Genomic DNA, 22,354 nt, shown 5'->3' with positions numbered 1-22,354 from the left:
AAAGCCCCTCAGAAATGTATTTTAAATTTGCTGTGTGGTAAGAATTATTTCTACGTAAGAATGAATATGAAACTGTTTTATTTCTTTTTAAAAGTCATGATGGCTACAGTCCAGTTTTCTTTTTTTAATGTTGTCAAGTCACCAATTTAACTCCAGCTGTCTGTGAAACAAGCATTTTAATTTCACAGCTTCCATTCCATGCATTACTAGTCCTAAACGAACCACTAGATTATTTTAACATTCCATTGGTCTGTAGCAATTAACAATGCCATGTACAGTGTAGTCAGCTAAAAAATGGTTAAAACACTCTACTGCCTCCTGTTATTTGGAGGAACGTGTTTTTTTTAATTTTTTTTTTAATAGCATATCATAGAATTTTTTTAAAATCCATCTTAGGGAATATGTGGTGCACATTGATGCAATATTTAATTCTGCCACATTTTTTAGCTGATGGTTCTGTACATGTGTATGTAGCTTCAATTCCATGGGTATCCAGAACAGAAACTTCTTAAGTAGCAATGAACTGTTGGGGTTAATGATGAATATGTCTCCATAATGCAAATGTGGAAGGGTGCGCAGTTTTACATCAAAGAATCCTGTCAACTGACTATTATTTAAGATGTCACGGTAAAACATTTTATTTTAAAACAAAAAGCAAAGGAACTGACAAGCAGTACAAAGCACAGAATTTCTGTTAGGTTCAATGTTTTATGGTGTTTAATTGTCTTATGTTTGTATAATAATTATTTTATTTTTTTTGAAGGAACACAGTAAAAAAATGGATTTTTTTGTTCTTATATACCTTAACTACATGCATGTCTTTCGAATGGTTGTGTCAGAAACTGTTTTCTCTTTGGTTCTTGGCCAAAACCTCCGTGCCTCTGAAGAACTCATCCAGCAGAATTCATAATTTATGGGAGTCTTTTGGATGGTTTTTTCAGGTTTGTTCTTGGTAGGGTTCCATTCAAAAATCAAAAACCAGTAGTGGTTTTTCCCTCGAGATGTGCCATATCCTGTTTGGACATGTAATACCTTGGCTTGGTATCTTTTTACACATTGTGCTTGTTATCCTACTTTATGTTTACAGGGTGCAAATCTGCACAAGTTATAGCAATTGTATCTTAGCCTTCTATTTCAGAAAATGATAGTTCTGAAACTTTTGTTTCTGTGGTATATTATCTTTATTTTGTCTTTAGATGTTACCAGTGCCTTGGGAGTCTCTGTTCAATGATACAATCCAGTAAGTCAGAGCAGTAGGGTAATTTATGAAGACAAGACTTAACCCACATATTAAGTCCTTTTGCACCTATGGAAATTCATTTAATTTGACTTAATGATGAGTAGTAGGGGTTTGAGTTGTGCTGCAGTTTATTTCCTACAGGGGAGTGGGTTGTGCTGCGTGTTCCAGGCGATGGGAAGAAGTAGAATGGTTTGGAAGGGTGTGGATGTAGGATTTCTCTGCATCTACATTGAGAAGAGCCCCATTTTACACCTTTTTTTTTTTTTTTTTTTCAGAATAGTGTGGGTACTGTGTTTCATTAAATTAGATTTGGTTCAAAGTGGATTATCTGAAGGGCAGAGTGTGCAGATGCTTTTCATAACTGCTCTTTCTTACTCTGCCTTGGGTGATCAGGTCTTTAGGACAAACTTTCTTCAGGGTTTGTCTTCTTCATCTTCACAAATTTTCAAAGCTGTGCATGCATTTCTCACATACAGATGTGCATGTGTCAGGGTGTGTGTAAGCAGACATAAAGTTATAAATCCTTAAAAATCTGCCTTTAAGAACTATTTCTTCTGTGAGGAGAGGAAAGACGTTAATAGTCTTGAAATGTTATTAAATTTGTCATATGGCACTATCTGTGCTCTCTTTAAACACAGAGAGACCCATCATGTGTCTAGTGCAATTTTAGAGAGGAATTTTCTTCATTTTTCTGTTTTCAGGCCCTGGCAGTGGGAATTCCCCCACTTGGCTGTCCACAGACTAAAGGCACCCTCTACCTACTGACCCCAAACTCAGTTAGAACTGCCAAAGATTTATTCTCTCTGAGGGATTGGATTGATTTACTTTATTGCTACAGAAATGAAAGACAACATCTGAAAAATCCTGTCAGACCCAGTTTCCCCTCATTGTTCTTAGTCCATAAAGTTTTCTTTGTGCTGAAGGAAATCCATATAGGGAGTAATGAAGAGGAATGAATTTGGCAAATTTTACCAATATATGCCTTTCAGTGGGATGTAGTTTAACTTCTTATTCTATCACTCTTTATTTGAGAATTGATCCACTGTCATAAAGAACTACGTAAACTTTACTTCTGGCTTTTTATTCTTAGCCCTTTGGAAATTGTAAATACAGTTTACATCATTACATCTCCGATAAAACAAAGGGTTTTCCCTCCTTTGGCATGTTTTCAAGGTAATACATGGTATTACTTTTAGATAAAGTTAATCTGTGAGGTTTATAAATGAAGGCCTTCACTGATTTTCAAGAGTCCAAAAGTGCCTCCTAAGAAAGGACAGCTTGCTTACCAAAGCCCTTGAAGTAATAACTGTTTCAAATAGGAATTATAATGAGAGGTTATATATAGATGGCATTGTCTATAAACGAATATATTTTCCTTTTTGTGTTTGCAGAAGTGCTGGAACTATTTATGAGATTATTCTTTCCCCCTCATTCTTCACCTCCTTGTTATTCAGCTTTTGCCAGAAGCAACAGTTTAACAGTGAGGCAGGGCTCAGCAGAAATTCAGCACCATGTTTTGTTTCCTATCACTCAATTACAATAAAAACCTTGCTATTACACAGCTGAATATTGCTCCCTGCAGCTCCATTTGCCGTCCACAGCGTGGGCACAATAATATTTAAGTGCTCCATGGAGGTGCCATTAGGCTTTGTCAGGCAGGAGCAGTGTTTCACGTTCCACGTGGAAGAGAAAGGCTGTGCTAAACGTGTGAATTCTTGAGATTTTGAGGTATTTTTTAGCAGTTTCCATCAAGCAGGACAGAGAGCCTGCGGTGGTGGCTGCAGCCCTGGCTCAGGTGAGCTCACCTGTGGCCAAGCTCAGGTGGGAGGAGAGGCAGGAAGGACTCCTTGTGCCTTCCTCCTCCTCCTCCTCCTCTTCCTCAAACCCTCACCAGGCTGGCACCAGCTTCTCTGAAGTCTTTGGGCTGGAATGTGCTGTTGATACACGGAATGTGTTATGGATGTATGGAATTTCAGGGGGATGTTATTCTTCACTATCACTGCAGGCTGAAGCTGCACTCGAAAGGTGTGGAGTTAAATTCAGTTAAATAAAGGGGCAAGGATATTTTTCTGTCTCATACACACTTCCCCCTTAATATAAAGTAGTACAGTAACTGGAAGGTGATATTAAATATTATAATTTCTAAGACTTTACATTTATTTATTAGACCGGAAGAAGGTTCTTTTAGAGGACTTTTTCTTATTCTAGAGATAAATAACTTTACTCTTAGCTTTTAAAATGCATGCTTGTGGTCAATGAAAACTCTCATAAAGGAAGTTTACTTTTAGATTAAAAAAAAACAAAACAAAACAAGGCATGGAAACAGAAATAATTTGAAGGCCTGGTGGAAGGTCAAACTCAGTTTGAATTCTGGAAGGTCAAACTCAGTTTGAATTCTAGAGGACGTGTTCTAGGGCTGATAAGAAAGAACATAGAGCTGAACAGATAAAGCTGTTGGTTTGTGTAGGAATACAGCAGTTTTCATTGAGAAAATGTACAAACAATCCACACACTCCCATGTGGGCAAACATGGGGCGGGTGCGCAAATTAATCTGGGTAGTAAGACTTGTTTTTTCTGACAGCCCATGGGCAGATCTCAGGGAGGTATTTCAATTAATGAGGAAAACATCCTTGCACATGAGGAAACATCCCCTTTTATGCTACAGAAAGGGCCACACACGTGTTTCAGAATGGAAGGGGCCTGGGACCTCCATCCACTGGAGTGGAACCAGGAGTTTTTCCCTTGGAATCGTGAGAGTGAGGAAGCCAAACACCCCTGCAGTGAGAGCTTCCCATGGCATCAGCCGGGACACAGGACTTTGTCCTTCTCTATGAGGATTCAGGATTTGCCACCTCGTGCCCTGTTGTATCCTCACAGCTCGGATGTTTCCCAGTGCTGCTGCTGGTGCTGGAAGGTCATGGATTAGCAGCTGGGAAAAGTTAAAAAAAAAAACCCAACCAACCAAACCTGAAGGAACTTTTCAGCTCATAAAGCTTTTATGAGCTGAAAAATGCTTGTGGGGGTGTTGTTTAACAGTGGTTGGGGGGATGCTGGAAACATAACTCCTGTCTGAATCAGGAGTAATTTGCACACCTGCGTTTTTTGGAGATATTTGAAAGTCTTTATTCAGTGAATATGTTTCAAAGTGTTTGTTGGACCCTGGGACTCACACCAGCTCTGTCTGGTTTCTTGTCCCCTCCAGCCTTGAAGAGAGTGAAATTGCAGGAGCCTGTGCTTTGTGGATGTGGATTTTTATGGAAAGAGGTTACAAACCTTTGTGTTTCAACATGTAATTCTCTGACATGCATATTTCTGTCTTAGCAGTGTGAGAGGGCAAGCAAAATTTGAATGAAATGCAGGATGGTAATGAGTCATAGTCATAAACATGAACAAAGGAGGCAGAATAGAGTCTTTTCAGGTCCATCTTAGGCCTTGCCTTAAAATTCATTTAATCTTCTTGTCTTCACAAGGGCTGTCAAAGATCCTCATGGCTCTGTTTAAGCCTGATTCTAATATCTTGCCTGAAGAGCTCCTTGGCCAGTTTATACCCGTGCTTATGCTTGCCAGCATTGTCTTTAGCCTGAATAGGTCCTTTTTCTTCCTGACACTTATCCCTTGATACTTTTATTATTTCTCTGCTCAGTCTCAGAGAATGACCACGTCCTCTTGCTCAGCCCCTGTTTTTGGTGGTTCCTGATGGGGGAGTGGGAATGTGCTGAGAGGGAAGATGCTGGCCCTGCCTCTTCCAGGCATTGCAAGGGACACCCTGGAAGTTTGCAGCATCCAGGTTTCCATCTCTCTTCATCTGTACCCACACTGTTCTCCTTTAAGGTGTTTTATTTGTGCTTGCTGGCCACCAATCTCTCTGGTTGTTTTATATATTATATATATTAATTATTTTATATTATATATTAATTATTTTGTACATTATAGATCAATATATTTATATATTAATATATGTTAATATTTCTAATATATAATACAATATATCTTAATATAATAATATTTATATAATAATATATTAAGATATATTTATAATATATATTATCTTATATAATTATATTGTTTTATATATTATATATTAATATATCAAATAACCACAGAGATTATTTGCCAGCAAGCACAAATAATTAATTAATATATAATTAATAGATATATTTATATATAATATAATATACATTATATATGATATATAATATAATATACATTATACATTATACATTATACATTATATATTATATATTATATATTACATATTATATATTATATATTATATATTATATATTATATATTATATATTATATATTATATATTATATATTATATATTATATATTTTATGTTATATGTTATATATAATGTATTATATTATATATTATATTATATATTATATTATATAACATATATTATATATATTATATTTTATATACCATTTTTGTGGTATACACACATGAGCTAGGTGGAATTTTTGGTGTGCCTTTTTTTTGCTAATTATTGTGTTACTCTCCTCCCCTTCAGCAGAAGTCTCTCTTTGTCTTTTGTGTGCTGAAACCACCATTTCTTTTTTCCCCAAATGAAGGGCATATTCTACTGAAAGCCATGGTTTCTTTACAGGACCTATTTCAAATCAAGGTTTACTGTAAGGAAAGCTTCTGTCTTGCAGCTCGGCTGACCTGAATTAATTTCTGGTGGGATCCTGAAGCAGCAGCAAAAGTGGCCTCGCATGGGCAGGACCAATTTCCCACCTTATTAAATGCAAAAATCTCCTTTTTTTTTTTGTTTTTCCTTAATGGAGGGCTGGCTTTTCTCCTTATCAACTGTCATGTTCTCAACTTCATTTCCCAGGGAAGCAGGTCTGACTAGAGTAATTTTCACATCCTGGATGACCGAACTCCCTCTATTCTTCATAAAACCTGCTGTAGAGTTGGCCACGTTCTTCCTGTGCCTGGAGTAACTGGAGTGTTAAAGGCTGAGCAACGTGGCCAGATCCTGATTTCATCTTCCCCAGTGTAATTACACCACAGTAATTCCAATGAGGTGATTGAGAGCAGAACTGTGCTGGTGGGGATGTGGGGATAGTAGGTATCACAATGTCTTCGTAACACTTTGCAGATTCTGGGTCACTGTATAATTAGGGGATTATTTTTCTTCAGAACACGTTTGAGTTCAATCCAAACTGGTAGATCTGTTGTTTAACTAAACCAGTTGGGAGTTTTCTATATTAGAATAGTGGTTTGTTTTTTTTTTTAAGCTGGTGGTATGGAGGGCTTTTTAAAATAGGTTGTACACCATCCCATATAATTTGCATTTAAAACGGAACAGTAGCGATGTCTTGTATGAAAGCAAAAATAATAACCAAGTAATTGTAATAAATTCAAGCTTTTTTGTGCACTTCTCCTTTTCTCAAAACAAAGGGGAAAAAAAAGCAAACCAACCCCACCAGCCCCATATCCAACAGAGCTGAAACTTGATGCTTAGAAATTTTCACAAGAAGCTAAAACTGAATTAACAAGTGGTCTTTAGGCCACTGTTTCTGGCTCTTCCTGAAGAAAGACGTATTATAGAACAATAATTTCTCTTTCCACATTCCTTGCTGGACTTCCATAGATACAAGGAACAGTGCCCTCACATTAAATGCTGTTCAGAGGATGCCTACACATTCCCAGCTGTTTTTGCATTGTATCCAAGGAGACGTCTCAGATCTAGACATAGGGATTACACATTTCCAGCTTTCTTATGGCTCTTTGTTTATTCATGAGAGAAATGAAGGAATTTTATTCATAGGTACAATGTAGTTTTTCATACTTCTGTTGTGAAGAACAGGAATTCCTTTTAGAGGTTTTGTTTACATGTGGAGAAAGTCCTACTGCAGAAAAGATGAGCTGTCTTTTACATGGTGATGCAATATGACTTAATTTTTATTTTTTTTAATGAGGAAAGTGTTTTTCTGTACCAAACTTTTCTGAATGTGTCCAGATTGTAACTTTCTTAATATGGAATTTACAGTGGTGGGTTTTTTTTTTCACATTTTCAGTTTAATTAGTGGATTATTCCTTGCTAATCCAGACAGCCTTTTAAAATCTTCCTTGTTTTTTGAAGTGATTAAGTGATAAATTTGATCAGTAGTATACAAAATGCCCACTGGTGTCTTTCAGAATATTTTCCTGCTGTAAGTGAGGATGTGTGCAGACTGGCTGGTTAATATTTTGTGTTGTCTTTGGGAACATGTTGCTGAAGTTATTAATCTCTCTTTATAGAGTAATTTTTTTTTCCCAAGCTGATCATTAGGACTTTTCTGACAAGAAGAGTGTTACGTTTGTCATGTATTACTGCTTTTCTTGAATGAAGAGGATTCAGTATGAAAACTTTCAGCTTCCTGAGGAGGAGAAAAGCAGTTGGAATTTCATTCCTGGTCAGGAATGTCCTGCAGTAGTCCCTGCCTGCCTAGGCATTACCTCTGCTTATACTTCATTAGCTTTTTGATACCCATCATTAGCTCAAAGAGTGCACAAGAAATATTAGTTTTTAACTTTAAACCATACTCTTGGATTTTACATGTAGCACCTCATCAAGCAGGAATCCCATAGTTTCAGTGGGAGGTTTTTTGGCATTAGAAAAGGAATTTCCACATATTTGATGTAATTTTTTTGTTGCTTTTTGCCAGAATAGCAGCAAAGAATGTGCCTATAAGTACACAGAGTAGCACTGAGATTTTTGATTGTATTTCATTGTGGGATTTTTTCCTAAACCATTGCTTTTTTTGTTTTTTTGTTTTTTTGTTTTTTTTTTCCTTGAAAGTGGTGAGTAAAATGATTCTGGGCTTACTTATATATTCACCACTCTGGCTTGAAGTGAGTTTCCAGTCACATGTCTAGGTAAATAGTGAACATTAGAAGCAAAATTCATGAGTCCTTGGGAAATGCTGTGGGCACTTGTTCCAACTGACAGGACCAAGGATTAACCCAAAATGTTCTTCAGAAGAGTATTTGTTCACACTTTAATTGAATTGTTTTACTTCCTGGCCTATCTATACATTTTTTTTTCTTTTTTTTTCTTTCTTTTTTTTTTTTTTTTTCAGTTTATTCTGACCACATACAGAGCCTGCCAGCTGTGAACTAATTCTGCAGCAGTATTACCATGTTGGCACATGATGGGGTTTGTGGCAGTACCTTACAGTCAAAAATATGTCTCCCTCTGCTGATTTTCAGTGGTGCAGTTATACTACCACAGCAAGGCATCTATTTTTAGCTGTAGTTGGTTTAAAACCTTTGTTCTCGAGTGGTGTCCAACACAAGTGCCTTTTCCTGAAAACCCCCAAGTGTTTCTAAAAACAAATTAATATTTTTCCAGAACAAATGTTCCAGTTTTGCCAGGGAAAAAAAAAAAAAAAAAAACAAAAAAACCAAAACAAAGCAGAAAAGAAAACCGAGATGAAAAAAGTTACTGCGAGAAAAAATTATGTGATTCTATGGTTAAACAAACACTCATGTTCTGTAGGCACTGTTTGAAACTGTGTCTGGTGGAGACACATTTGTGTCACTCCAGCTGCAGCAGAGGGGAGCTTACAGATTTATGCTGATTTAACTGAGAACCTGTGGTTTATCCCTGGGCTGCTTCAGGTGTTTTATAACCAAAACAATTTTATTAACGCACGGAGATAAATTTATAACATTTTCACCTTTTTTATTTTTTTTTCAGAAGCAAAGGATGATACTGAGAATAATCAATTAAATTTTTCCAGAATCCACTCTGTATCTCCTGAGTAATAGTTGCAAAGTACAGGATTAAGATCTAGATGCAAAAATCCTTTTGCCACATATATCAATATATATGTATGTATTCACTCTAAATATGAATTCTAACACTCACTTGCATGTAAGAAGTTTTGTAGATACAGCAGTACCTTGAGCTATCACTGCCACTTCTATAGCAACTCAATTACTTTTGCACGTGCCAAGACTGATTTGCCCCAAACAAAATTTTAGTCACATTTCAATGAAGAAAAATGAAACTTAAAAAAATATATTTGCCTTGGGGAAAGATTGGTGTTGCGACATGACTATTTTCTCAAAATAATGCCCCAAAAGAGCAGGGGCTGCAGCTAAAGAATGTGATTTTGGTTCCTTGCTGCACGACCAGTGGGCTTGTGCAGGCATTATATTAAAAATGTGCTTATGAGGTACATGAAAAAATGCTTGAGAAATAGTAGGGGATAAAATGCCAGAAAATCATAATGATAAGTGGAATAAATGTCACCAGATAGCTGTAAAAAGAGCATTTTGGGGTAGAGCAGGTGGGTAATTGTCATCATAGCTTCAGTTCTTGGAAAAAAAGACATTCTGTGTATTTTCCTTTTCCTTTTCCTTTTCCTTTTCCTTTTCCTTTTCCTTTTCCTTTTCCTTTTCCTTTTCCTTTTTTTCTTGCTGTTTTACTCTTTTCCTCTCTTTCTCCCCTCACACACATACACTCACACTCACCTATACAAACACCACTGTCTGTTTTAGAGCTTGAACTGTAAAGTATTCTCTGGCTTTATTTCTGCCACATAAAATTCCTCTCGTGAGACAAATCAAGAAAGAAAAATTTAGTACATGCCTTGTACATAAACCAACCTTTATTACTCCTAAAATAATATGATGTCAATCTACTTTTTTCCCCAAACTGCCACATTAAGGAGTGTACTGTAAGTTTGTTTTGTTTTTTTTTTTTTTTTTTCCCTAATGCCAAGTGATTCCTTTTTCCAGTATTAGTGGAAAAAGGAAGAGGAGAAAGAATATTTCTTTCAGCCCTGAGCAGCCACAGGTGCAGTCAAAGGGTGGCGTATGCCTTGAGATTCTAAGTGTAGTATTCTGACTTGTGCCCAAATTTATGTTGTGGTAAGTCAATTTTTGATTCTTGCTGGAGGGGACACTCTCTCCCCGTATTGGTAGGGCCAGAACTGGTTCTTTCTTGTGCCAGCTGTCTCATGGCAGAAACATTTGAAACAATTAGCAGGATGTAAATGTAACGAAGGGATGGTGGTGGAGTGGCACAGGAAAGCCCAAAATTCATGGGTGCCTCAGTGTTTCCACCTCAGTCATGGAATATCACGCATGAAACAACGGATGAAGTCATTCTGGTGAGCAGATGCTCTTTCCCAACCAGCTTTTCCTGCAGAGTTGGACTTCCCTCTGCACACACTGGGGCACACCAGCTCAGTCAGATGCAGTCTGACTCCTTGCTTTGCTTTGGGCTCCGTCTGGAGAAAAATGATTTATCGCACGGCAGCTGTTTGGGTTTGGGTTGTTTAGCCCTGCAGAGCTGCAGAATTGTCTTCTCTGTAGGCAGTGAGGGAAATGTTGCCCTTGGAAGGATGCTCGAGCCCGGGAGGAGGCTCCACGGGCTGGAGTCGTGTTTAGTTGGTGACACGTTGGAGCAGAAATGAAGCGGGAATGTGACTGCCCTCAGAATGCTGCATGACAAATTTCCAGGCATTGCCCAGGGAGCTGTACCCTGCCCGTGCTGGGGCTCACAGCAAAGCTGCCATTTTTAACAACTTGACATTTCCCTCAGTCTGCTTCTTTTTAGCAAATTTACTGTCGGGCGCGGGGGAGAAGAACAAAGGAAACACCAGGAATTGCCAGAGGGCCCTGTAATGTGCTTTTATAATAAAAGAGTTCCTTTCCTTCTGACATGGTTTCTGCATCATCCTGCCTGCTGCTCTGGAGTTTGGCAGGGCAAACCCAGAGCCCTGTGCAGAGCAGATGTCCCCCTAAGTGACACCCACTCCCCACAGGTGCCTCTGGCTGTGGCCTCCAGCTCCAGCCTGGGGTCCTGTCCGTAAAAAGAAATGCCAGAAAGTGATACTCACGGATTTTGCATGAAAAGCCCCAAATATGGTAAAGCAGAAGGACTGGATAAGTGAATTTCAGTAGGCAAGACTGACCACCCACCTTGAATTGCTTTCAACTCCTACCCAGCCAGCTGTGCAAAAGTCACTCCTTACAAATACTTTCTCCCAGCAGATTACCTGAGTCACTGAGACTTTTGTGCAAGGTAAATTTATACATATGTGTGTAATGTAATAATCTCTCTTGACTCTCAGAGCGATAGCAAAATGTAAATTTTGATAAAATTTAGAAGGTTAAAAAAACCCCAAGACAATCCAAACCTCAAATTATTGAAACCTGCCTTGTGTCCTTGAGGATTTTTAAAGGGAGCCAAAGGTAACAAAATTTTAGAAATATATATGTCCAGCTGGGAAACATTTTAAAGTGAGCTAAATAAAACCTTTTGTTTACTTAGAGAGAACAGTAATCAAGATCTGGATTTTACCAGACCTCATCATGTATACTAGTCATGTTAATGTGAGTTAGAAGGATTAAAAGCATAAAAAATGTAATTATTTCTGGATTTTTAAATTTTTTAAAAAATTTTTTGGCTTAGTTGTGTATAATAGTAGCCATGTTTCTCTAATGCCTTGGACCAGCTCCTTGGCAGTATTCCTACTTTTTCCTGAAGAGAAGGGTTATGCCTGGAGCACTGTTGCACTTTGACCATGCTTAGGTGGGATAATGATACTACAATATGGCACAAGGTAGAGGAATCGCATTGGGATTTTGGTTCAACAGGAAATATCTGTATTTCAAAATAATTTATTTATTTATTGTAAAAAATTAAATGAAAAGAACAATATACATTGAAAAATACCAACAAAATCAAACCTCTTCTGTGAAGCAAAACAGCGCAAAAGATATTATCAGATTTATTTATTTTTGTAAAATTGAATTGTTTTGTTCCAATTTGAATGCAGTATCTTAAGGGGAAAGAACATCCTACTTAATAGAAAGGTTTAGATTTTTTTTTTTTGTTCTGGGCACAGCTTTTCAAATCCCTTTTTTATTTCCTCACCATGCTTTTAAAACAGAATATATTCAATGAAACTGACGCATTCCTGTGGAACTCGTTGAGGTTTTGCATGGTTTTTTCCTTGCTGTAGGAATTTCAGCAAGCCGTGGTCATAAAGCTTCTCAAATCCGCGCAGGCTGTGGATCAGGTTCCTGGCAGAGCTGAGGTTCAGGGGAGTCCGGGCACGACACAGAGGTGATTTAAGTCTTTCCTCATCCTAGAGCCTCTGATAGGTCTCATGGCCTTATCAGACCTCTAGTCCTTCTACAAAAGACTGAGCTGTACTGCTGCTCACAAAAAAACTGAGCAGAAGTTTAAGTTGAGAAGAAATAAGTTCACGAATTGCAGAAGTGTGAAATTCCAATATCTGCAGGACGCCAGATTAGATGTTAAGAGCCCCATTTTGAAAGGAACTTCACAAAACCATAAGTCTTCTGAATGAAATACTTCGTGTTTCGAAAGTTTGGAAAACATCATAATATGTTTTCTATTTAACTCCCCATTAATTCTTCCTCAGATGCTTATCTGATGGGTTTTGAGAGAGAAAATGCTTTTTTACTGCCTGCCCCCTCAAAGATGGTCTTGGAAAAGCTCTCTGCAGAATATTAAAAGTCTTCTCAAGAAAAGAACTATTGCTGCCCGTTACACATTTCTGGATGTGTGCAAGCATTCTCTGGTGCAGCGCCAACAGGGAGGCAGCTTTTCTGTGTGATCCACTGGAAAACTGGCGTGGGTTTGGAACCAGCCGTGGTGGATTGGGAGGGTTGTGGGGTGAATTAATGACCCCTTGGTCCGTGGCTCTGTGGTTATGTGCAGCAGCAGGCTGAAACCACCCTGTAGCCAGAGGGATTTCCATTTCTCTCATAGAGGAGCTGTTGCTGAGATGGATGCCTGCTCCTTGCAGGTCATTTAGAGCACCTAGGTGTATTAAATGGATTAAGGAACACTCCAGGCTGGATACAGCCATGCTTTCCATCTCCATTCCAGTGCACCCCTCATCACTTCCCTCCAAGAGAGGCTCTGCTGATAAATCTCTCCCAGGACTTGTTTGGGTTGGCACTCTGAGCTGACAGCCCTTGGCTTTTTCTCCTTTTGAGCTACTTGTTTTCACTTTCCTTCGCTTGGAGCCAGAATAACAAAGCACCTCTTTGAAGAAGGGCTCCTCTTGGCTTCTTTGCCATGAACTATTGATAGGCATATTTGATAGACAAAACCCTTCCCTTTAAAGTCCTGGTTTTGTCTCTTTTTTAGTAGTCTTTGGTCTGTGTGTGCTTACCTGCAGCAGGAATGGGTGTGAAATAAACAGGAGCCTACCCTCAGGGTCTAACAAACCAGTTCAACAGATAAATATTTCTTCTGTTTTAGTATTTCTTCTATATTAATGTTTTATGGTAGGTTTTCATCCCAGTGTTTTATACCCAGTTGACAAGGATGTATGAGCCACATCATTATGTAGATTATTTGTCATCTCAGGAGTTATAGAGCATTTTTCATTGCTCTTAACCCTGAGCAACCTGAATCCTAACACTGAATAATCAAACTTGTAGGAAGCAAAAGAATTTCTAATTAAAAACAAAGAATTTTAAAAAAATCAATTACATTCTTTGCTATCTCCTGAAAATCTTGTTATTTTTTCTTTGGAAAAAACCAAAATATTAAAAAAAAAGACTTCCAAAGATGCTTGTTATTTAATGAAAGAGCCTCCTGAAAGCTTATTATCAGAATATCATACCTTTTCCTAAGGTTCTTTTATGTGGATTGTTCTGGCATGTGAGATCTTGAAAAAGCTAACAAAGTAAAAGCAGGGTCTGATAGAGATCTCTGCATGTGTAAGAATTTGTATTTGTCTTCTAGGTGAGTTTGGAACAGATGTTGTTCACTAAATTTATTGCCTACCATAAATGACTTGGTGTGAGCTACTAATTTGAGGGACTCCCAGGTGTGCACCGCTGCAGAAATTCTGCACTGTTGGTCAGACCTTGTTAGCCATGGTGCCCTCCTACAAATTACAGCCCATCCAGGCTTTATGAATTATTTATTTTTTCAAATGTACAATTTCTGTGCAAAACTGCACGCTTTGTTTCACGGTCTTGATTGCTGTGTGTGAAATCATAATTAATCTTTAAGGCATACCAGGTTGTTTATGCACATCCCTCCTTGGCAGTTCACACAGCACAAGGCTTCTTTCCTGGCCATTCGAATTTCTGTGTGTGGGTGCAGTTATTTTATAGTGAATCTACCAAAAATCAGAGGCTCTCAGAGCTCCCCATCAGCTCTGCCTCGCCATTCCTCTCTCACTGACTGAATTCCCATGGGTTCTTGCATGCACAGATTTGAAAGGAAGGTGTGAAATTCTGTCTGAAGTGAAACTTCTGCTTTTATGAAGTCATGGTTTCTCAGTGTGTCCAGGGTGGCCCTTTGCTGAGATTCGTGGATTCTGAAAGGGGTGTTGTTAGACATGCTCCTCAAAGTCATGCTGCCAGTCTTGGAGAGATTACCAAATCCCTGCTTTTCACAAAATTTGAAAGGGAGATCTCTTAGAGCTCAAGTAAATTGCTGCAGAAAATTTATTCTTCTGCAGGACTGGGCAGCCTCTCTCAATATTTCTAATTTACTGGAGAAGAGCATTCATTCTTTGCAAGCATTGCATAAAGTAACTCCCAACAAGCACACGTGAGGGAGGGAGAGGAAATCTCAGTTCTGTAGCCATCTAATAGAGCTGTCATAGCACGTGGTAAACACCAGGCTTCTCTGAGCAATGCACAACAGCCAGGCAGGCACAAGGTTAAAAACAACCTTTGTTTTCGTTGCACTGGCAGCCCTGAGCTTAGTGTTGCACAGACTTGACACTGTAGTTGAAACAAACAATGCTGAAGGTGATTTATTCTCTGTATTCTTCAGCTGGAGCTTTAGCAAAGCTGAGATCCAGTAATACTTCATGAGTTCAGCTGTAAACACAGCGTGAGGTATTAGAACATTAATTCTCAATGGAGCTGCAGTGACCTTTTCAAAACCAAATTGAAGTCAATTTGCACACACAAGCCAGCCCAGGCCAGAGAATCACGAACCCCTCGTAGTGCTCTGTGTCAGTTTGACTTGATAGAATACATTCCTTTCCAGAATGATCACCTGATGGCTCTGTCTCTGCGGACTCAGTAGTCACAGAGGTTAAATGATCTTCATAGGTGGGGGAATTACTCCAAATTGATGAAGTGCTTTACCTCAAGCTCTCATTGTTTTATGACTTGTGGATGGTTTTAGTGAGGGAGATTTGATTTAAGAGCCGAGCTGTGTCACGTACTGCAGATATTTTTTCAGGAAGCAGTGGTTGCTGACAGTGCTCGCAGGCAGGAGTCCTGTCAATTGCTTCAGATCCTCTCCTGGCAGATGTGGGCAAAGCTCCATTGGCCATTCCAGCTTGTACCAGCAAGAAAGTGATCCCCTCTGGCCAAAAGGGTTATAAACATAGCTCCAGAAGAAAGAAACACTCATGGAATAGGATTTCAGCACAAGGTTTACAATTTCAAGTCAGTTGGCCAAGCTTGAAATATTGGGGCTTGTTTCTGAGTCTGTTGTGTCCTTCTTTTTAATTTTTATTTTTTTTTAATTTCATTTTAATTAGGATAGTTTCCATTGTCTGGAACAGAAGGTTTGAAGCAATGTTTGTGCTGAAAGGGCAAGTTTAAAAAGTGTCTATGGAATCTGGGATCATAAATCTTGGAGGAATTCACAAGGCTTTCTGCAGCTAAAATCTTGCCTTCTTAATCTTCTTTTTTCCCCTTTATATGCCACCTAGAAAAAAACTGAGAGGTTTGCAACCTGTAGGAGTATGTAAATAATTCAAAGTTAGTGGTAAACAGAAGAAAATTACTTGACTTCAGTCATGTTACCCTCTGAGTGGGAGTTGACCTTTGAATCTGTGATATTTTTTCTCATTTGCTGCATAATGCTTTAAAATTCCAAGTAGCAGCAGCTATGTAAAATAAGACTTTATTCACTGTCCTAGGGTCCAAGTCTAGTGCAGAGTGATTGATGTAGGTGTTATGGTGTTCCTAGTAATCTGAATTACTCTATAGTATAAGGAAAAGGGAGATGCAGAGGGAGATTTTTGTGTCTTATTTTATTTTAGACTTTGCCTTGCTTAGCTTTGCCTAGGTTCAGTTATTGGTAGAGGTCAGTTACTGTTCTAAATCCCTGGAAGCAGTTGTAGCAAGTTGGTCTGAAAAGTGGTTTTCCTCTTGTCCATTCCTCATCTTTGCTGAAAATGTAGGAGCGGGTAACTCAGGCATGGGTTTGGGACCAAGGGCATTGGCAATCAGCAGACTAGAATAACCAATGTGTTCAATATACAGAGAGGCTCCAACTAGAAAATCACACCCCATGGCAGAGTTTAACTTTGTGTCAACAGGAGAACACACTGAATTTGCAACAAATTGTTGAATTTCAGATTTTTTGTTTGTTTGTTTTTTTTTCTTCTCCAATGGATTGCTTGTACTTCGTGTGTCTGCTGTTACTTAGGGATTATGAAAAACTCTCTTTTTCTTGCAGATCACCCGGTGAATGAATTTTTGGATCTGTTCAATCGCCACATGCTTCCTCATGCAATAGATGAAACCCACAGTGATGCAGAGTCAGCTCAGACTGAACCCTGTACTTCAGACTCTGTGCAGGATTCCTCTGAATATATAATACTGGATCCTTTCTTTCCAAACTATCCAGAGTTTGAAGACGACGAAGACTGTGAAAACACTACTGATGTTACAACCCCTCCAGCTCTGCAGTTCATCAATGGCAAGCAGCAGGTCACCAGTGCACCCAAGAGCACAAAAGCTGAGGAAGCCAGGAGTGACCAAATCGAAAGCGTTGCCCATTCCAAAAACGTCACCTTTTCCCAAATCAACGAGACAAACACATTCATCATTAATGAACCTGAAGCTTCTGGTACTATGCAACCAAGCAAAGCTGGAGAGGTGATGGGGCCGTTTGAGGTCACGCAACCAACCTCAGGGGCTGCAATGTTAGAACCTGTCTATAGTGGGGAGTCTGAAGTTGTGACAACAGATAAATCAGTGGCCACCACTTCTTCACACGAGCAGTCTCTGCAAAACAGCAGAGAGACCATGGCCTGGCAGGGAACTGAGGAGAGCTCCACTAAGGATAGCAAAAACCTGCTTTTGGTTCCTAGTGAATTCTCTGGAGATGGCTCCACTGACTCTGATCTGTCCACTTCGGTCTTAGATGTTGTGACAGGGTCAAGAAAGGAAGATGATGAAAAAAGTTCTGGTATAACATCTTCTCCTGATGCATTTACTGTGGAAAGTTCTGCTGTGACTGCTTCTCTGGAGGCAGTTTTTATTCCTGCTACAGTAGACAATGCCGTAACTGACCTTATTTCAGAAAAGGCAACCCCTGCTCCGGGAGACCATTATAGAACAACTCTTAAACTTAATGCAAATTCCCCTGTTGAAAACATTCTGGAAACAAGTCATACAGCAAAGCCTGAGATGAGTGCTGCTTCTTTTATGGTGCTGGAAGGCTCTGGAGATGTGAAAGACAGCATCACTGTAACAGAGGAAATAGCAGTAACAGAAACACTCTCAATGCAAGACACTTCTTTGGGCTCCGGCACAGCACTGCTGACAGAATTTTCTGTGACTGATTCAGGAATCACCTCTGCTTTGCCCAGAGCTATAAGTACTCCTTATCCTGCCTTTGATCAAAGTCCTCAAGTAACTGTTGCCACCAACTCTGTGTCTGAGCTAATTACGGAAAAAGTGCTTGCCAGCTCTCTTGTAACTGAAAAGAATATTGATGATGAAAGAGAAATGCACACCACTGTTTACGCAGGTCACCAAAATTCAGCTACTGCTGCAGAGGAAAACTTGGATTTGAATGAACTCGGGAGCACCACAAGTGAAGTCAGAACTGTAAGTCACGAGCCCCTCAGAAAAACAGTACCAGGTACCATAAGTTCTGAAATCAAAAAGGTCACCACCGTTCCTCTCTTGAGGGAGAAGAAGCTTTTTGTAAATGAAGGATCAGCAGAAGAGCCTGCAGACATATTTTCAGGGGGTTCCACAAGCAGAGTGGTAAGTATTGGCTCCCCATTTATTGATCCAGGTTCTGGAGACACAGATTTTGTCATTGAGTCTGCTACTTTGACTTCAGTCCCGTTAAGGCCTGTCACTGAAACACAAACAGAAATGTATGAAGGAAAAATTTACAGCACAGATGATGCTTCACCAAAGGATGCAACAACAGAGTACGAAAAACATGCAAGAACAGATGAACCTGCAGTAACAGTTTTGAGTACTTGGTCAGAGAGCTTCACAGAGGGGTCTGGAGCAGAAAGTCAGACGTCCCTGGATATGTTTAGTACCAAAAACCCAGGAGAACTCAACACGGAAAGAAAACCAACCTACACAGCTCCTTCTGACATAAAATCTGGTTCCACAAAAGAGATAGCATCTCACATTGCACCAGGAATTGAAACCGGAGATTCAGAAACGGGTGAGGCCACATCATCTCCAGCATCTGTGGTCAGTAGCAACCCTCATGAGGGCTTGGTGACACATGGTACTACTGGCAGTGAAAAAGCAGTAGCTGAATCTACAGAAAGCAAAGATGCAAGAGTTGGTTCTTCAACTGTCTCCTTGGGCAAGATTTTCCTGATTGAGCACGGCTCTGGGGAAGAATTCAAAGATGACAGCAGCACCACAAAACTTATGTCTAATGGACCTACGGAAGAAATACTTGGAGGTCATTTCTCAATCACTGACCAGGGATCTGGAGAACCTGACTCATCCACTGGATCATTTGCAGAAACAGCAGTTGCCCCTAGTGGGAGACCAGAAATGTGGGAGAAGGATGACAGGCAAGCTGTCAGCACATCACCTCTGTATCCTGCCTTCACTACAGATCCTGATGAGCAGGTCACAAGTTCTGAACATGAGGTAACCTCCATGGGGGCTGCAGGGGATGTGAGAACTGAGGAGAAAACTGCTGATGAGCTGGCAGCGAGAACTTTTACAACGAAGATTCCTTTGATGGAAGAGATACAATCTGGGGAAGAGACGGCAAGCGAATTTTCACCAAAAGCTATGGAATCTTCTGAGGAAACAACAACAGACTCGTTCTTTAAAAGTACACAGCCTAGCCATGAACATCTGGGATTTTTAAATGTTCCAACTCCCAGTCCTTACCTGGAAGAAAAGGAATTAGAAACTGAACCTGTCAAAAAACCACTTTTGCCATTTAGTGATGACAGAGTAACTGAGGCTGTAACAATTGAAAGGAAATACGTAAGCTCTCCAGTCACAGTTGTAGAGCAAGAGGAAGAGCTGGTGCAAAACATTTTCCCTACTAAAGATATTCCCAGAACATTCCTGACACCTAAGGAAGAAAAACAGCCAAATAATGAGCTCATTGGTGATCCACTGTTTTCAGGACAGGGGTCAGGAGACGACCTTGCTGCTCTTCCTTCTGTAGTGCCATTCGTTGTCCAAAAAACCAAGAGTACCTCAAGCCCTGAAACTTCTCACCCTGCAACTATGGGATCTGGGCTTTCCACTGATGTGACCCAGGACTTTGAACGAGGAAGCACTCCAGCTAATGTTGAAGTTAATGAAGAAGTCACAAGTGCTGTAGCTGAGCTGCTGCCAGAAACTGTAGACCCATTCCCCACCTCCACCTTCCCCAGCTCCTCAGCTTCAGCAGAAGACAGCTCCAAGAGCTTCATCTCTGAAGAGGTTGAAGACACCACACATTATTTTGTTGCGAATGAAGAACCACAGGAAAAGGAAACTGACCATGGGAGAGGAGAAAATGAAACAGATAAGACAACACCCACGTCTAAAGCTGCTTCTCAGGAGGAAAATTCACATTTTCTGATTAAAGGTGGCACAACTCCTGTATCTGTTATACTGAATGGAACTTCCAGTCCTGAAACAGAGGAATTTCTTGTAACATCAGCAACAAAACCTCTGGGCAGAGTGCTACCTGAGGGCTCTGGGGAAGGATCTGGCTGGGTTGGTGTTTCAGATTCATCTTCCCCTGATACGTTTTCCCATTTCTCAATACCCACCTCTTCCAAAGTGGAACTAAATGTATCATCTAGTGTTCCTGGACCTGTTTATTCCAAAGTTATGACCACAGAGACTCCGAGAGATGGATCGCAGATTGCAATCACGGGACGAGTCTCCCTTTTCACAGAAGAAACGGAGGTTTTGGTAAATCCATCTGCTGCTCATCCAAAGACGGCTTCATCAGAGGAGCTAACGAGCGACACTGGGTTATATGAAAAAATTATTCCTATGATTGATGATAAAAGAAGTGTAATTTTGAACGTTTCTGTTTATGGTGATATTACCCTGATTGAAGAACGACTGCAAACCCCACCAGAAGAAACAACTATTATAGACATGGATCACTCTACATCAATGCCTGAGGATATAATAAGTGTGCAGACTATGCCAAATCCTGTCACACAGTCAACATATGGCTATGATGATAGCACGACAGCTGAAGGGGAGAAATATTATTCCACTCCCAGCTTTTCCATAGCCACAGAAAAGACACTTGGATCTGGTGACACTCTTCCTCTGACTACATCCAGTCCACCAAGTAGAGGGCTGGTGACCTCTGGGCACAGACCAACCTCAGGTGATGTGGATTTGGGTTCAGGGAATGACATGAGTTTTGCGACAGAAACTCTCACCACCACGGGACCCTCTCAACTGGGCATTTTCCTTCCCACAGTGCCATCTCTGGCAAGCCCCCAGGTGCCTCTTGAGTCCCAGCCTGTTGTGACCAGCCCCACAGAAGACACCTATGAGCCCAGTACTTCAGCAAACAGCCAAGCAACAGCAGAGCAAAGCGAAACAGTCTCTGGCTTTTCTGGGATGGGCCAAGAAGAGCTGGCTGATAATCAGCCTGTGGCTCCTTCTCTTACACCGGTTGTAACTGGTGAGCCAGAAGAGGCTTTGGCAACTGGTGACCTTGAGTTAAGTGTTGCCACCACACAGCCAGCATCCCAGATGACAACTGTGTCACCCACCAAGGGTGCAGGGAATCGTGCCATGGTGTACACAAACACAAAATCAGCATCAGCAGAGTATGAGGAGACAGATCCAGTGACTTTTTATTCTGTTTCTCAAGCTCCTCAATCCTCAGTAACTGTTCATTTAGTAAACAGAGTATCTGAGTACCCTGAGGCAATCATTACCAGCGCATCACCATCATCATCATCATCATCAAGGGATTCACATCAGTCCAATCACTCCTCAAGAGGAATCTTCAAAGAGGTTAGTTCTGATATTACAGCAACATATAAACCACCCACGAGTGACCTTCTTGACGCAACAGAGTCCTCTCTGCTGGAGCTTTCTCCTGAGCCTGTTTCGGACAGCACAAGCACGGAAAGCACTCCTCAGTTTGGCAGGATTCTAACAGGTGGGACGGAGGAGACAGAAACCCCTGCAACTGATTTACCTGCTGAGGAAGAAGCTGCTGTTTCTGGAGATTCTCCATCAATACATGTCTTGCCTACTGCTTTTCTGAGTTTCGGAGAAAGAGCGAGCACAGATATCCCAAAAGTCAGCACAACAAAAGTGGAAGCTTCCTCAGGGAGAGCCAATAATCCCCACCAAGAGGAAGCCAGGACTGCTGAGAGGCAGAACCCCTGGCTCGTGCCCACAACTGTTTCAGACTCACCCAACAGCATCGAAAGTGAAGGATTTAAACCTGGCCAGGACGCAGCTACAGTGCTCACCTCGCCCTCCCAGCTTTTGGATGGAGGCACAGAAACACAGGCGGCCTTGTTTGGCCAGGGGGAGATGACAACCACCTCCTCTAACATTGCAGCCAACAGCATTGCCCCTGGGAACAGCCCCTACCAAAAGGAGCCACCAGCGCTGGGCTCCGAGGAGCCGAGCACTGTGGAAACCGTGACTTCATCATTTTCCCTCCCGGAAGTCACAAACGGATCAGATTTCGTGATTGGCACCAGTGTGGGTTCAGTTGAAGGCACGGCAGTGCAAATTCCAGGTAACTTCCCCAAAACGCGATCCCTTGTGGTGTCATGTGTGTTGTGGTCCTTGTGGAGGGGTTGCCTGGGCTCTGGTGAGGGGTGTGACAGTCAGAGCTCCTCGTGAAGTGACAACGGACCTCGTCACCCTCCGGCTGAGAAATCAGCCTGGCCGCGGCCCCCACAAGGTGGAAGAGGATGGGG

At 40.6% G+C, this 22,354-nt stretch overlaps 1 protein-coding gene across 1 annotated transcript in view; it reads left to right on the top strand.

Annotated features, from left to right (window-relative positions):
* Positions 1-22,354, top strand: part of VCAN (versican) — a 90,031-nt gene that overhangs the window by 39,554 nt on the left and 28,123 nt on the right. The window contains exon 7 of the mRNA XM_058044319.1: positions 16,675-22,170. Coding sequence (XP_057900302.1) covers positions 16,675-22,170 — 5,496 coding nt within the window. The remainder of the gene's footprint in view (positions 1-16,674; positions 22,171-22,354) is intronic.

The sequence above is a fragment of the Melospiza georgiana genome, chromosome Z, assembly GCF_028018845.1.
Source record: "Melospiza georgiana isolate bMelGeo1 chromosome Z, bMelGeo1.pri, whole genome shotgun sequence".
In the NCBI taxonomy this organism is placed as follows: domain Eukaryota; kingdom Metazoa; phylum Chordata; class Aves; order Passeriformes; family Passerellidae; genus Melospiza; species Melospiza georgiana.
This window is presented reverse-complemented; position numbering and strand designations above follow the sequence as displayed.